Raw genomic sequence first — 17,789 nt, 5'->3', positions numbered from 1 at the left:
TATCCCAGGGATACAGATTTCATTTCCACATATTGCCAATTCCAAACGGATGGCCAGATCTGCCTCCAAATCAGTGGGCAGAGGCCCAGAAACAAGTTGTCCCATGTGGACATGGGGGGGCTATTCAACCAGTACCAGAAAAGGAAAAAGGATAAGGTTTTTATTCAAGACTTTTCCTGGTACCCAGAAAAGACAAATCATGGCATCCAATTCTGGACTTATCCATTCTAAATACTTTCCTGAACATTCCAAAATTCAAGATGCTGACTCTACAACAGTTACTGCCTATTCTAGGCAAGGATGCCTGGTTGGTAATTCTGGACTTAAGAGGCTTACCTGCATATCCCAATCAGGGAATCTTGCAGAAGATACCTCTGCTTCAAAGCAGGCTATTCACATTACCAGTTCTCTGCACTGCCCTTTGGCTTATCGACTGCACCCAGGGTCTTCACAAAGTGCCTGGCACCAGTAATTGCATTTTGCAGACAAAGAAACATTCAAATTTATCCTTATCTGGACGACTACCTAATTCAGGCAGAAAACAAGGACACTCTCTTCTACAGCATTTGTAAAAAGGTTTCTAACTTGCCTAGGGTACACCATAAACGAAAATAAATCACAACCGGTACCCTCTCAAAAAATTACATTCCTGGGTGCAAACTTGAATACAGCTGCCCAGATGGCTTACCTCACGCCAGAAAACCAGTCCAGTTGATGACTTACTTCAAACAAGTGGCGACAAAACCCCAGTTATCTGCAAGACAAATTCTGCAGGCCTTGGGGTTCATGGCTTCCTGCATTCTTCTAATTCTATATGCAAGACTGCATATGAGGAAAAATGGTACCTAAAAAGCTTATGGAGTCAATATTGTCACAACCTGGAAACAATGATTCCTATCATTCCTTGCCTGCAGCAAGAATTCCTATGGTGGGCAGAGGCCTGTCACCAAAACAAGGGACTGTCATTCATTCCACCCCCTGCCACCCAAACCCTGACTACAGATGCATCTAACTATGTTGGAGGGGGGGCATCTGGCAGGGTGCATTCAGGGCGAATGGAGCCCTAATCAAATGCACCTGCATTCCAACCAGAAAGAGATGCTAGCTGTACAGAATGCTCTGACAGCTTTCAAGGACTTTCTTCATCCAGGACAACTACTGATAAGGACAGACAACACCACAGTCATGTGGTACATAAACAAGCAGGGGGGTACCCATTCCTACCCCCTTTGCAGACTAACCATGGCCTTGTGGAACATCGCCTTGTCTTACCAAATGCATCTACAAGGTCAATTCCTGCCAGGAAAGTAAAATACTCTGGCAGACGAACTAAGCAGAAGATGTTCTTCATCCCACATTGCTGCAGTCCTAACACTTGGGTAGTCCGCTGTCGTCCCGAGCATGTTAAGACAAGGATTTTGGATGCTCCGTTACAGTCTGATGTGTTGTTTGGTTAACTCTGTGGAAGCAGTTTTTAAAGAAAAGGGAGGGAGGAAGTATATGCAGACAGACTGTTAAAGATTTTTTTTTTCCCAAGTTTAGAAGTTTAGTAGAAATTGGCCTGGCCTAGGGGGTGGACATACCCTTCTTATGATTCCCCAGTCTAGGGGGTAGGTCTAGGCGTGGTAGGGGAAGGCTAAGGTTTTCCTTTTTAGGCCTCAGGGGAGGAGTGAGGGCAGGGGTCCTTTCTTCGTAGGGGTTGGTCAGTCCTTTTTTTCCTGCCAGAGACCCAATGACCTTTGCACGACCCACCTCGCTGGCTTGGCTTTCCTTTTGGAGGAAGGCTGGGCTTTTCAAAGAAAATTGGGTATCATTAACCATTCAAGAGGGTTTTGGTTTATTACCATACCTCCCTATTTTACAGGTTTTATTTCCATCTCCTGCCTCCTTCAAAAGAGGCCCAAGCAAATTCTCTTCTGTCAAGCAATTAGGCTTCACTCAGCAATTCAGCCAGAGAAAGGGGGCCTAGGATTTTATTTCAGCCTGTTCAGTACCAGGGGCCTAACACGTTATTCTTTTCTTTTAGTACCCTAAAAGGGGACTTATCTGGAGACCAATTTTGATTTATCTATCCTCAACACTTATCTGGACATTCCCAAGCAAAAAATGTTGGCGTTACAACTTAGATCTTTTACTCTGCTGGGCAAAGATCACTGGATGGTAAAACTGCAGCTCAAGGAGGGCTTCCGAGCATTATCAGTTACAGGCTAAGTTGCAGGAATTATCCTTTGCTTATTCACTCAAGAGTATTCACAAAAGTTCTGCATTTTGCCTTTTGCTACTTCAGGCTAAAAGGAATACAAATCTATCCTTACTTCTGGACGCTTACTTCAGGCTAAAAAAGAATCTTTCCCTATTTTTACTTGATGGACTGCCTGATTCTGCTGCAAAGAAGGAAGGGGGTATAAGCAGTTTAGAGATAAAGTCCAGTCCAGATGCCTGCCTTATTCTTGTGATGGGTGAAAGACTGAGTCCAGTAACCTCTCAGAGACATTTTTTTCTGGGTGGACAAATAAAAGACAGCAGCAGTTACTTTTTTACCCTAGGATTCAAAAAGAATCTTTCCAACTCTTTTATCAAATATCTCTTGTTCTCAGGACTTGTATTCTGGTGCTTCCCACCTTCAAACTCTTGGCATCTTAAGCTCTTATGGCCACAATTGGTGGTATGGCCAGGCAAGCTGCAGGATTAGGACTTATTCATTGGAATAATACCTGCCAGGGAGGAATGTCTTTGATTCAAACAATACCTGTCATTCAAACAAGGACTCGTCAGATTCGAAACCAGAGGCTCAGTCAGACTCTCTGTGTGGATGCCTATCTGATAGGATGGGGAGGCGATCTGAAGATGAACTCAGAGCACTACATGTGCATATGCTAGGGGCTGGAATCTGGATATCAGATACAAGGAGACAAGAGTGTCCAGTTTCTACATATCCAACACAACATGGAGACATTTCCAGCAGTTTTGTTTAGTCTAACAGACAAGACAACTGTTCCTATGTGTGCAGGTCATCAAGACATGGACAACACAAATGTCGTGGTACATCAACAAACTGACAAAACAGGAGACTGCACTCTATGCACTGCTGATCTTAGGCAGTGGTTTCTGATGAGCACAGAACCTTCACAGATCAAGCTTCACGAGGGAATGGATTTCTAATGGCGGAGCAGAAAGCAGAAAGTCAGATTGGATGGATCCAGTGTCATCTGGGAACTTCAGACATAGAAGTGACAGGCTTCAGGGTTCATCATTCATGTGAATCTGTTAAGCTTCTCCACTAAACCACCAGCTGCTCTAGGTTTTGCACAAAAGGTTTCATCAAACAGCTTGAAAGGTGATGCTCTTTCTTTCAGTTGGAAAAGCCTTCATGTGTTTGTTGTCTTCCCTCTGCCTCTCCACCTCCTGGGTACTCTCCTCCACCTTGGCCTCTCCTCACAAAGAGATTTTAAGGAGGAGTCATTTGGCCTCGGCAACACTGGTTACCCATTACTACTCAATGTGTCTCTGAGGGCTCATGTAACAGCCTGGTGATTCTTCACTCCCACCTACCTCGCCTCTCTTATTACTCAATTCATCTACTCAATGTCAAGCTTCACTCAGACAAGTATTGAATGTGAAGATGGACTCCAGAAGACCTAGTCAGTTGAAAGTGTAATTTGAAAAGGGAAGAGATTTTTATTTTGAGAGCAAGAAAGGATTTGGAGGAAAATGGCTGAGAATTGGAGTGTTGCTTTTCAGTTGGAGATTTCCATATTGGATTTGTGTTTGTTGTTCTCTTCTTGAAAGATTTATGCTGTCTCAATCCTTTGTTTGTATTGTTCAAACATTTTCTTGTCTGCACAGATTGTTTTCACAGCAATTTATGATCTCTAATTGACCACCCCCCACTTGTTTTTTCATCATTTTTTTTTGCAAAAATTTTTATTAGAGAATTTTACATTAGAGGAATTGAGCCTTTCTCTACTGCTGACTTGAAATTGTTGTCACTTACTTTACAACCTTTGTTATGGGAGGTCATTGCTAGATTTGTTTGAATTTGGATATCCTTGGCGGTTGAGCCTTTTTCCTTTCCCATAAGGATAGGGTATCAAGTTTCATCCTTGGAGCCTTTTTTATGGTTGTATTTTTTGATTTTCCATATCCCCAAATAATTCATTAATACTTCCTTTATGCCTAAGGTGGTTTCTAGTGTGGCTTGATTTTGCAAACTATTCTATTGCCTACTTTTATGCAGATCCCCAAAATAGATTTTGGGATTTTAGTGCACACTTTATGTGTACACAAACTTTTGCTATTATTTAATTAGCTTTGCACATTTTTTGTTGTATTCAGCAGTTGTTTGGGTTTGCAAGCTTGATTGACCCCATTCCACTAGTCTCACTGTCCACTTTGGATTTTTCTAAGTTTAATGTATTTGGCATTCCACTTCAGGCACATGGCTGGGGGGGGGGCAACCATTCTATTAGATCCACCACACTCCTCTCTATGCATAAAAGCTAGCATACCTGGGGAGGTGGCGGCTAAGGATTAGGGCTGGTTTTTGCTTCTTGCCACAGTCTAAGGCTCTGCACCTCTAAGCATTTTTTATGATTTACCTACCTCTAGGCTAGAGCTTTGTGATTGAGATTTTGCAGTCATGTTTGCACCTCTCATGCTGTGGGATGATTTGCCAGCCTCCCTTACTACTGCTTTGAGATTCTACCTGTTAGGTAGACACATTGTTGCATGGATACCTATACTTTGTATTTTTGTATCCACCATACATATATTTGGTAGGGAGATCCACATTGCTTATGTTTGGCCCTATTTCCCATATGTTTAGAGGTGGGAGTGTGGTTGTGGGTGGGGAGGATATGTACAATCTTGTGCATATTAGTACAGGTTCTTGGGGTTGAAAAGTATTGGGGATTTGACGTCGGCCTTATCTTTGGTATTTGGGCGCTGGGAAGGGGCAGAAGAAAATGCTGAGATAATCGCATCGTCCATCGATACTTCTCATTTATGGTAGGGACAGCGGAGACTACTTCTTACGGACCCACACGAATGGAAACTGGATCCACAAATCTTCAGCATGTTGACGCAAATGGGGTAGCCCAGACATAGATCTTTTTGCCTCACCCCAAAACTATCAGTTGGACAAATTCTGCACAAGAATCCATCACAAAAAAGCTTGGAAAGTGGATGCTCTATACTTCAGCTGGAAAAAACTATCAGTCTATGCTTTTCCGCCTCTGCTCTCCAAGGTATTACTAAAAGTCAGGAAAAACCAAAAATTATTCTGATTGTTCCAGACTGGCCTCGCCAGCACTGGTACCTGCTTCTACGCAATATGTCACACCTTCCTCCGTGGTACCTGCTTCAGACACCTTAACCTACTGTCTCAGCAGAACGTTCAAATTCTACACACTCAGCTCCAAACTCTGAATCTTGCAGCATGGCTAATCGACTAATTTCACCAGGTACATCTCTCAGCAAACCTGCAGTGGATGTCATTTTGGAGGCTAGAAGGTCTAGCACTAGAAAATCTTATGCTGATAAATGGAAAAGATTCTTTGCCTGGAGTCAGGCTCAAGGAATAAGCACAGAAATGCCCAATATTCCTCAGATTCTGCAATATTTAATGGAGATTCTTCACAAGGGCCTATCTTTCTCTTCCATAAAAATCCACACCTCTGCCATTTCAGCTCATTATAACACAGAGCCTCCCCTCTTTTCTCCTCCCCTGCTAAAGCAGTATCTCAGAGGGTCCAAAAATTTAAGACCTCCCAGGAGAGCTCCAGCTCCTGCATGGGACCTCAAATTTGTGTTGGAAAAACTCACCCTGCCTCCTTTTGAGCCAGCTGCTAATGCAGACATAAAATTTCTCTCTTGGAAGACAGCTTTTCTTTTAGCAGTCACTTCAGCTAGAAGGATCTCAGAACTACAGACTCTCATGGCAGTGGAGCATTTTATTATTTTCTACCCAGACAGGGTAGCGCTCAGGACCAGTCCATCCTTTATGCCTAAAGTGGTATCCAGTGTGGCTCTTAATTTATTTTATTTTTTTTTATTTTACATTTGTTGATTGGGATAGTCCTACTGGATGCATGTCCATTTTCAGTGGAGGCCCGGGGAGAAAAGCTCCAAGGGTAAGCAGATACAGCATTACATAATACCAGCATTACATATTACAAGCATACTATTTACAGTGGTTACATAAGTAAGCAAGTTAAACAGGTTCGAGTTAATCCCGAGCATAAGTCAGGATTAAATTAAATTAAATTACACAGTAAGATGGTTAACAGATTTTTACACATTCTAGAGAGTTAGCCAGGCTTGATACATTGACATAGCCAGTTAAGTGCCAAATGTTGTTTGAGTCTAGTTTTAAATTGACCTAAGGTAGAAAGTAAGGTAATCAGCTGGAAGAGAGTTCCAGGGTCTACTTACAGAGTTTGCAAAGAGAGCGTCACCGGCTGTGTTATTAATTTTGCTAGTCTGAATTAGTAGTTTGTTAGAGGATCGAAGTGGTCTAGGATTTTTATAGGGGGTGATAATATTTTTAAGTGCAGGAGTATTGTCCGGATTATAGAGGATTTTATAGGCCATAATCAGTTGGTTATACTGGATTAGGCTATGTAGTTCAAGCCACCCAAGTTGATTTAGATTGATGCAATGATGTGTCCTAAAAGGCAGCCCAGTGGCAAACCTGGCAATGTGGTTGTAGCAAATTGAAAGACTAAGGACAGTCTTGTTTAAATTAGAGAGTAGAGGGGATGCATACAGTAGGGTTGAAAGAATGTGAGAGCGAGCTATGGAAATTTTAGCTGGAGGGGTTAGGAAGGCTTTTATTCTGTAAAGCGACCCTAGGTTTTTTATTGATGGTTTTGATAGTTTATCTGGGATGACACCTAATAGTTTTGTAGAGGGGTCAGGGAAAATTATTGTGCCATCATTTGAATTTTTGGTAAAGGTGAAAGCGAACGTGTTGGTGAAAATAACAGCATTTTAGTTTTTTTGGGATTTAGGATCAGATGACGTTCAGAAAGCCAGTTTTCTATTGTATTAAAGGTGATCTGGGTAGCTGACCATAACTCTATTGGAGATGTGGCCCAGCAAATCATAGTAGAATCATCAGCATATTGGATACAGCTGACTTTTGGGATGACAGTATAAAGGTCGTTAATGAAGATGAAGAACAGCAAGGGCCCTAGTATAGAGCCTTGTGGTACTCCAAGGGTGTTAGAAGATTAGAGAGTTTGTTCTGCCAAAGGACAGCCTGCTGTCGACCATTCAGGTATGATTGAAATCATTGAAGGGCTCCAGTATCTAGACAGAATGTTTGCAGGGTGTGGATTAAAAGTGGGTGATCAACCATATCGAATGCCTTGGAAAGATCCAAGAAGAGGGCTGCGGATGTATAATTATTGTTGTGATTATGGTTTATGGTGTTGGTAAAGGCTAGGAGGGCTGAAGTAGTGCTGTGATGAGGACGGAAGCCATGCTGAGTGTCTGCCATAAGGTGATTCTGGATGAGGTGGTGCATGAGTTGTCTGTGAATACATTTTTCCATAATCTTTGCAAGTGGAGAGAGTATAGCTATTGGCCTATAATTGGAGAATTCAGTAGAGCTGCCTCCTTTGTGAAGTGGGATTACATAGGATATTTTCCAGATGGTTGGAATTTTAGCTCCTACTATGGTACGATTGATTAGTATTGAGACTGGGTAAGCAGCAGCATCAGCTGATTTTTATAGGTACTTGGCAGGGAGTTGATCAGAAAGTGTAGTGGGTTTTAATTTTTTGATCAAGGTACGGATAAGTGAAGTGGTGACTGGTTGGAAGCTGAACGCGAGTAGGTTTCTAGGGGTGGTACTTTCAAGACCAGGGGAGCTAGGAGGTAGTTGGCTAGCTAGGGCTTGAATTGTCTCAGTAAAGAATCAGTTAAAACTGTCAAACATCTTCAGGGGTTTATTAATAGTAGCAGCAGGGATTGGGGTTGAAGTTTGTCCAGGATGTAGTAGATTATTTAAACCTGCCCAAAACTTCTGAGGGTTATTTTGATTTACTCTCTGTAAATTACAGTAGTATTGTTTTTTGTCTTGTAAAATGGATTTTTTTAGTTTCCCTCCTGGATTGCCTGTATTTAATGTGATCTTTGGGAGTCTTTAGAAAAACGCCATAAAGCCCATGCTTTGTTTCTAAGGGTAATTTTGAGTTTAGACTCTTTAGAAAGACATGGTGCAGTTTTTGCCTTTGTTCTCTTTGAACGAACAGGTGCATGCAAATCAAGGATCTCAAGGAATTTGTTGTTAAAGTATGCTATTGCTTCCTCTAAGGGGAAGTGTTTTAGAATAGACCAATTACATGAGTTTAGTTCTTGTTGGGATTTGGCAGGGTCAAAGTTTTTATTGTTTCTAACCTTTCTGAATAAGGTTTGTTGGGAATTAATGGCTTTGTGCTTAATTGCATTATGTGAGAAGGTGATCGCTTAGGCCATCAGGGAGGGTACCAGAGGTGTACAGTTAGGGGTGACTATGAGTACCCAGTCAAGTATGCTTTCTTTTTGGTTGGGTTTACCTATCCTGGTAGGGGTGGATATGATTTGTGTAAATGCATGCAGGTTAATATGGGTGGTTGGGGATTCTGAGGAACAGATGCCCCAGTCTATGTTAAAGTCTCCAAGTAGTGGGTTTCTTGGGGGTAGTGACATGATAGCCAGTGCAGGATATCTTCAAGTGTAGATATATTGTTACCTGGGGGACTGCACATACAGATGATATTAATGCATTTATTTTTATTAAGTTGCAATTTGGTGGCAAGAATCTCTGAGTTATTAATCTGAGGTGGTTGTATTACATCTATGGTGACATTCAATTTAAATTTATGGAGTACAGCTACTCCACCCCCCCTTCCTGGAAGCACGATCCAGCCTGTGTATGTTGTACCCATGTGGTAACACTTCATTGTCTGTAGTGTTAGGTTTTAACCAGGCTTCAGATAAACAGAGAATCTCAGGGGAGTGGACATCCAGAAGTGCATGCAATTGAGCATAGTAACAGAAAGAAGAGGTATAAAAAGAGAAAAGTAGGGGGCTGGCATTAATCAGAACATTCATCTACCAACTTTCTTCCCAAATCCACAGAACAAGGTGGAATGGATTCTACATTCATTGGATGTACATGGACAACTAAGATTCTACTTCAACAGGACAAAATCTCTAAGAAAATCTGAACAACTATTGGTGGCATTTGCTGCAGGGGCAGAGGGAAAGGCTATCTCAAAGCAGACAATTTCAAAATGGATAAGACATTGTATTCGTTTCTGCTACATGAATCATGGTAAACCTGCCCCCAAGGGGATCAGATCCCATTCCACCAGGGCTGCATCTACTTCTGCAGCCTTTCTCAGAGGGGTTCCTACCAGAGACATTCTAGAAGATGCTACCTGCAGCTCAGTTCATACATTCACCAAGCATTACCATTACCTCTGTTCTCTAAATCCAGAGCAGGCTTTGCCACTGCAGTCCTGCAGGGCCTTATAGCCACTCCTAATGCTGTTTAGTTCCATCCTCCCATCCATAGCTTTGGGATTCTACCCAAATGTAATGACTGCAACAGTGAAACACGAAGAACATAGTACAGTTGTGTACACTTAACGTAAATGTAGATGTTAGAGTGTATTCACTGTTGCAGTCCTGGTTACCTACCCGCCAGCCCCCTACTTTTCTCTTTTTTTATACCTGTTCTTTCTGTTACTATGCTCAAAAGCCTTTTCATTGTATTTGCTTTTATTTGGAGGTATATTTTTTGTGTTCTAAATTACATGGATATATATATATATATATATATATATATATATATATATATATATATATATATATATAATATTTTGCTCCCCATTTGTGGGGCACCTGACATCTGGGGCAAGAAAAACTGATGAAAATGGCGTCGGCTGCATGTTTTATACCCCTGACGTCATGGAAGAAAGGACAGCAACCGACGCATGACCCAAGACTTTGTTATTCAGGCAGACTGAGGGCAACCTGCCAGCAGATTACCCAAATGTAATGACTGCAACAGTGAATACATTCGAACATCTACATTTATGCTAAGTGTACACAACTGTACTTTTCCGTTCTTCCAGAAACCATGGGTTGATAATCAAAAGTGTCGCAGGACTGGATCTTTGCTCCATTATTGTTCACATGAAAGCACTGACATTGGTCATTCAAGGTAGCATGCATGTAAACAGTGCTGTGCTGAGGATATTAGCTCCATCTCCTCGATTCTTAGAATGTCAGAGCTCACTGCTTTATTGATGCTACATTTCAATACATGGTTAATAGCTGTGTGCAACTGAATCTGGCAAAGACAGAGTCATGGCAAAGACAGAGTCATTACTATAGAGTGATAATGTTTGTCCACCACAGATTTCTTTTCTTTCTCCCCTTCTTTTAGGATGACACCAGACTGGAATTTGTCATATGTACGCTCTAGGTGTTATTCTTAACAGTATTCTAACACTTTTGGGCCAGATGTTGGCTATTGTCTGGACATTTTACCATCTTAAGAATCTTGCTGACATTAAAACACCAAGTGGTAGTGGTGATCCATGAAACAGAGTCATTCCATCCCTTTTACTGTAGTGTAGTGTTTTTTATCTTGAAATGACACAGCTGCAGAACATGCATAATTCTGTGACCAGGCATTTGTCTAGCATTTCTTGCCTCATTAACTTTGCCCTTTTGCTGTGGGATCGGCAGTTACTGAGCCTGATTTTCATGCCTTAATTTTGATTTCCATGTCCTATGCAGATTTAGTCTCATTCACTTAAAGGAGCTCCTTTTTGCCTATTGCCTGATGAGACCTCTCAGATCAGTGATTAAGGGGCTGCTGGTTATCTGTAGGACCTGTTTCTAAACTCTAGGTAAGTAATCTTTTTCTTACCTGGCCCCTGTCTTATTGAATTAACTGCCTTCCTGATAAGAGACCTTTGAAATGAGGCCTTACTATTGGAAATCTGTCAGTACCATATTTTGGAGTGTAACTTACTTTATATACCACACAATTTTTGTGTGCAGCTTTGCTTTTGGCTGTGAATGGCTGACAGCAAGAGGGAATGCCTACAGCCAGCAAGCGGAAGTTTTTTTTATCTTGGGAGCAAATCACTTAACACTAAGGGGTGCACCCCCCCCCCCCACACACACACACAATTAAATCACCTCCATGGACTATTGTACTGTGAAGCAGAGGGAAATCCTCCTTCACATTACCTTTCAAGGAGTCATTTTTGTCAGTGTGCTGACCAAAACAGTGACTTAACTATTTTGACTTTTCCAGGGATAGATGGTAGTTGAACTCCATTTGTCACCTTCTAGACATATGAAGAACAACAACCCCCTATTGGCCATGTTCTGAATCAGGGGACAGTAAATGTGAGTGGTTATTATGGGAGACTATCAGTCTTCTAGCTTCTAACTGGTCAACAGTGTACTTATTCATTGGAGTACCAAATGAATTACAGGAAACCTCAAACCAGCTTATGTAACAGTGGTGGCTGAGAAGGCAATAAAAAAGTCTGCAAGGACAGGACTAATGCCTTTCTAAAGGATGTTTAGCTGCAGGATCCAAACTTAACATTGCTCTACTGCCATAATGAGCTACTAGTGAAGCTGTCTGCTGATTTATGGCTTGGTAATGTCATAGATGGAAAAGGGAGTTTTGGGGGATGTACTCTTGACTGCATTTCTATAAGGCTTTTGACTTCATATAGGTTCATAGGTGTGTACTAGGCTAATGGCCCTGGAACCTTTACAAGCCTAGCCCATAGGATTACCCTGGCATCATGCCACCGGCCTTAGTTCCCAGTGCCTCTGTCAAGTACAGCCACTGGAGTGATCCCTGGGGTGAATTTTCTATTTCCCATCCACTCATCAAGATTGCTTTTAGAGGGCCAGTGAGGCGCTCCGCTTGACATGTATGGGAAGTCTATTCCTTAGCATGGGTAGTCTGTGGGTTATGAACCTGTCCCTCCAGCTTGTTCTGTTTGTGGTAATGAGGTTGAGGTCTCTGGAGTGTGTAGTGCAAAGGGATTGGGATTTCTTTAGATGTAGCATTTCTAACAGAGCTGGGTCAGACATGGCTTTGTGAGTCAAGCAGAGATCACCTGTAAGTAGCCGATATGAGACTGAGAATACTTGGAGTTTTTTGAGTCTGTCCATGTAGGACAAGTGTTTTAAGGCCTAAGATCGTCTTTTGTGAGGTATTTTTGCGGCCTCTCCAGTTGTTGTAGATGTCTAGTGAGGTACATGCCAAATGGGGCATTGTACTCGATGACTGGCCTAATGAGGGAAGAGTAGAGGGAGACAGTGCCCTCTTTCTTCCTGTATGCAAAACCCTTAGTAATGAGATGCGCCACATAGGACTTTCTGACCACAGTGGCAATGTGGTGGTCAAAAGAGAGGTTGCTGTCAACCTGTGTTCCCAGATCTCTGTGTTCAGTGGACTACCATCAATGTGGTAATTCATGGGAACTGGGTTTTTCCCAAAGGGGATGACGTCACATTTTTTTGGCATTGAGCTTAAGGCCATGGTTCTGACACCAGTCATTGGTCTCAGTGAGGCCTTTCTGTATGATGTCCACATCACTTGGGGAGTTAATTATGGCTCCCAAATTGCAATCATCTGCAGACTTTGTCAGCCAGAGTCCCTTCATGTTGACCTGGACTTCAGAGAAGTAGATACCAAACAGGAGAGGACCCAGGACCGAACCCTGTTGGACTCCACTCGTGACTGGTAGACAATCTGACTTGGAGTCAGCTGCTTTCACACTGTGAGTTCTATCTGTGAGCCAATTTGCAATCTACCTAGTGATATAGGGGTTGATTCCTAGCTCAGTGAGGTTTTATATGATTCCTAAGTGGGGAATGGTATCAAAGGCCTTGGCCAGATCAAGACAAGCTGTATGAACCACCTTGCCTTCATCCACAGCTCTGGTGACTGACTTAAAGAAGTCAACCAGGTTGAGCATGCATGATCCACCCTTCTCAAAACCAAACTGTGTGGGATCCAGAGTTTGGAGGTTCCCTATATCTTTGTTTATTAGGTCCATGATGATGTGTTCCATAGCTTTGCATATCAGACTTGTCAGGCTAATGAGGCGATAGTTCCCAGGGTCTGTAGTCGCTCCTCCTTTGTGGAGAGGGATGACTGTAGCAGTGTGCCATTCAGTAGGGACACAGCCTGAGGTGAGGCTCTGATTGCACAGGGCTCACAGGTGAGGTGCCAGTTCACTCTGTAGTTCATGTAGAACACAACCAGGGATATTGTCAAGTCCCACAAAAGCTGTATTATTGGCCTTGGACAGTGCTGTTTTAACCTGTGCAGCAGTAATACTGGGTGTCTGGCAATCTACTGATATTGTGATTGTTCCTTTGGTGGGGGAGAGAGGGGTAAAGTTGGCACTGAATTTGTCGGCCAGTATACTGGCAATATCTGTTGGCTCGGTATAGGACAGCTCTGAGCAAATCAGGGTATTGCTGTTGAGATTCTTAAAAGGCCTTGTGGTTGTCTTTGCTATCTGCTGCAATTCTGTTTTCATAGCTACCTTTAGAGGATTTGATGAAGAATCTCAACTTTTTGTTGAGGCTGATAAGTGGGTTTTTCCAGTCTTGGGACCTCACCTTATTTCTTATTTCTCATTTCTCATCAGTTTCCTCATCCTGTTGTAGAGTTTGTTTATGGCAGAGGACCACCAGATTGGCTTCCTTTTTTTGAAAGAGAGCGTCTTGGTTCAATTTGGTATGGCGAGATCCATGCATTTGTGTACATGTTCCTACAGGGCATTAGTGTATGATTTGGTGGTCATGCAGCTGTTCTCACATTGCATGGGTGCTGTGAAGTTAGCCATCTCTGTTTTTAGGAGCCCAAAGTTAGCTTTGGAGAGGTTTTTCATGGTGGTTACCTTTGCAGGTGGGGTGGGTGGGAAGGAGGGATGTGGATTTCCAAGGTGATTAGTTTGTGGTCAGATCTAATCAGGGAAGAGTTGACTACTGGTACAGAGCAACGGTCACCCAGTTTAGTAATGACCAGGTCAAGGATGTTGCTACCTCTAGTGGGGGTAAGAATGAGCTGGTCCGGGGCATTGGAATTAATGAGTTCCAGGAAACATTGGGCAAGTGTATTGGTACATGAGTAGTTTTCCCAGTTAGTGGAGGGGTAGTTGAAGTTGCCCAGTATGAGAGTGTTAGGTTGGGCCCTAATAATCTCCAGGGTGCTTAAGAAAGTGGAATGTGAGTCTTGGGTCATGGTTGGGGACCTATAGCAGGTTACAACCTTGTGAAGTCTACTTGAAATGGGGAAAAAGTTTGCTGTATGGGTGAAGGTTAGAATGTTGGTAATGGAATGCCTCAAGCAGAAAATTTAAAATGTGATTGTCAGGGGGAGAGGCTGTCAGGGCAAGAAAAGCAAGCAATGAATTGCCACAAGGGTCTATGCTGGGAGGGGGGGGGGGCTTACTCTTCCTCATATTAACTTTGAAGGATAGTTTAGCTAAAATGATAAACCTATTCAAAAAAGTCATTATGCTTGGAGCCATAGTCTTAAAAGTTTAAAAGCCAGAAAAGAGCCCCACGAGTACTTTACCAGATGAACAGGGAACGTCTTACTGAAAATTAGTGCAGGTAAATGTAAGGTTCTGTATTTTGGATACAACAAAGAAAAGGTCACAAATTACCCAGGGGAGGTTGAAATAAGAAAGACTTTGGCCGTAACAGACCTGTGAGTAATTTTTAGACCAGTCCTGGACCTTCAAGCCCAAGTAAAAGGTGAGTGCAGGTGATTGGTTGTATATTGTGGGGCATAAATGCCAGAGATAAAGGGGTACACTCTGCTGTACTCTGGTTAGAACACCCTTGGAGTATGGAACATAGTTCTGAAAGTCTGTAAAGGGGGACAAGAAACAGATGCAAAGCATCCAAAGGAAGACTACAAAGTTATCATGGGGAGAGAGGGTTGGAGTATGCGCAGTTTTTGTAACACTGAACATGTACTGGCTAGAACGTAAAAAGCAAGATGATGCAGAAGCTATTACATGAAAAATCTGAAGGGGTAAAGTGGAGGTGCAAGGACAGGGGAAGAGAGGAAAGGCCATCAAATGCAGCTGGATGGAACGTGTTCTAATCTGAGGACTTTTTTTTTTTTTTTTTTACGCAGAGAGGGTGGTTGATTCTTGGAATGTGCTGCCTGAGTAGATATGAGATGTGGAACTACAGCAGCATTCACAAGAGCATGACACAGGTAAAAGGGTTAGGCAAGCAAAGGTAGAAGAAAGTAATCGCTGCACATGTGATGCAGCCAGTGGATAGAAGAGATAACTTCTGTAAAACTGTAATTTATGCAATTGTTTTTGGTACTGTAATTTATGCAATTGTTTTTGGTACTGTATGTAAATTCAGTACATCTTATTAAAGGGGAGTGCTTTTAAAACTATTTTAACAAGTTTATATATCCAGTCTTAAATAAATTATTGCCAGTGCTTCACTAGCAAGGGCTGTCTAGTAGGAGATTTTGATATTAGTGGCGTTATCTTGCATTACTTTAGTTATACTGGTCAGTATATGTTAGCAGAGTGATTATCCTGCTCATGTGAGTTCATGTGTCATATGACTGCTGTTATCAGAGTGGAATTTCTTCTTAAGATCCAGATATCACTTTTTTGTGTGCGTCACTGTTGCATTATATTTTCTTTCCATTTCAGGTAATACTTGCACGGAAATGGTTTATTATCTAAATCCAAATATCGCTAATGGATGGCAGATTCCCTTTAACCAGAGGAGTGGTGGATGCGGAGCAGCAATGCGTAGCATGTGCATTGGTCTTCGGTTTCCTCATCATACTCAACTTGATAAACTGATTGCAGTAAGCATTGAAAGTGGGCGGATGACCCATCATCACCCAACAGGATACCTGGGTTCACTTGCAGGAGCACTATTTACTTCCTATGCAATTAATGGAAAACCTACCAATGAGTGGGGAAGAGGACTTCTCGATGTTTTAGTAAAAGCCAAAGACTACATCCAGAGCTCGGGACATTGTGTTGACGAAAACCTTAAGGAATGGTAAGTGTATTATTGATAGTCCGTTATGAGGCTGGAGAGAAGTACCATGCATGTGGATAGACTACGATATACTTTTTTGCCATGCTGTTTGCAGACTATACTAACACCAATAGTCAAGAAAGTGTATTTGACTATTTGTATGGATGGCAGACATTATGAAGTTTGCGTTCTTACTTTTATGTTTTTAAACTAAAAATACACTTTGATTCTTTGTTTTCATTCCTGACATGTAAAAAAAAATAGTGTAAGCAAATACATTATTTATCTTAATTATAATATTTAGTCACCAAAATGTTAGTTATTCAGGAACATTTGCAAATATGGCATGAAAATTAGTATAGAAGTAGGAAAAAAAAGCAAAAATGTGAGTGAGCTTTAGAGAATTGTGAAATTAAAGTGGTAGATGTCTGGACACAGTACAACATGTACTTACTTCTCAGGTGTATCTCATTAAATAGAACATTCCTTATTTGGGGTCTTATAAAAGTTCACTATCCTCAAACTTCTGCAGTGGAAGGATCTGTATTAATCTAGTAAAATAACTTTTTATAAGTATAAAGTAACATTTTAACCATCCTATCAGCTTCCTAGTTGAGTTTGTTAGCAAACTAGTGGTACCTGTTCCACATTTTGCCCATTTGTTCCACATTTTGAGAGGCGATATTCCTCATTTTGGAGATAGAAGGTGGAGAGCTATATTCCTCTATACCACTGATATTCCTAGGTGACATAGTGGTTAGTGTTGCTGCCTCATAGCTCTGCAGGCCAGTTTTCAGTCCATGTGTCTGCTTATGGTCACTGTGGAGTTTGCATGCTCTGCCCTTGACCTTGTGGTTTTGTTCATTTACTCCATTTCCCTTCACTCTCCCAAAGACCTACTGGAAAGGTAGCTGTTTTAAAAGTTATCCACATGTAATGTGTTTGCTTCGACATTATTATCCAGGTTACGATGGAAAATGTCCACAAGGATCATTATAGTGCATTCTTACTCATATTTTAGAGATTCATGTGTATGTAAACAGTAACTGACATAATCATTTTAATTAACCATTACACTGAAGTGTATTTATAAATCGGAGCCAGAAAGGATTCTGGACTTTAGTAAATCCAGCATGTATAGGTAATCTTCAGCCAGCCTCACTTCCATTGTACTGCCTTGACATCTCAGTATATTACACTGGCACAGGAAAGTGCAGTATGTCAGTTTTGTAAGGGGGGCTGGCACCCCCAAACTCTCTACTTATTTTATATCACTTAGTCAAAATAAGTACTACAGTGTGCTTAAAATGAAAAGCAAAATCATCACAAACTGAAGCAAACGTTTAAAATGTCTCAGAGAAAGTGTAATTAACATACTTACAGCAGTTATATTTTAGGGCGGCCACAGTGGTGCAGAGGTTAGAGTTGCCGCCTCACATCAAGAGTTCTCTGGTTTGATCCTCAGCTGGGGTGCCTTCTGTGCAGAGTCTGCATGTCCTCCCTGTGGTTGTGTGGGTTTCCTCCAAGTGCTCCGGTTTCCTCGCACATCCCAAAGACACTCTAAATTGGTCCTAGGAGTGAGTGCATGTGTGTGCCTTCTGTGAAAGATTGGGTTCCGGGCTGGCAACTCAACACCGTAAAAACTCCACTGCCAGTCATGAGCAGACAGGTGATCCGTTGTGGCAACACCTAACTGGGAAAAGCCCGAA

At 41.9% G+C, this 17,789-nt stretch overlaps 1 protein-coding gene across 4 annotated transcripts in view; it reads left to right on the top strand.

Annotated features, from left to right (window-relative positions):
• Nucleotides 1–17,789, top strand: part of ADPRH (ADP-ribosylarginine hydrolase) — a 150,498-nt gene that overhangs the window by 113,600 nt on the left and 19,109 nt on the right. For all 4 annotated transcript variants that reach the window (XM_044060488.1, XM_044060486.1, XM_044060490.1 and 1 more), the window contains exon 3: nucleotides 15,741–16,101. In XM_044060488.1, coding sequence (XP_043916423.1) covers nucleotides 15,741–16,101 — 361 coding nt within the window. The remainder of the gene's footprint in view (nucleotides 1–15,740; nucleotides 16,102–17,789) is intronic.

This window comes from Protopterus annectens, chromosome 2.part0 (assembly GCF_019279795.1).
Source record: "Protopterus annectens isolate FY-2018-M chromosome 2.part0, PAN1.0, whole genome shotgun sequence".
In the NCBI taxonomy this organism is placed as follows: Eukaryota; Metazoa; Chordata; order Ceratodontiformes; family Protopteridae; genus Protopterus; species Protopterus annectens.
This window is presented reverse-complemented; position numbering and strand designations above follow the sequence as displayed.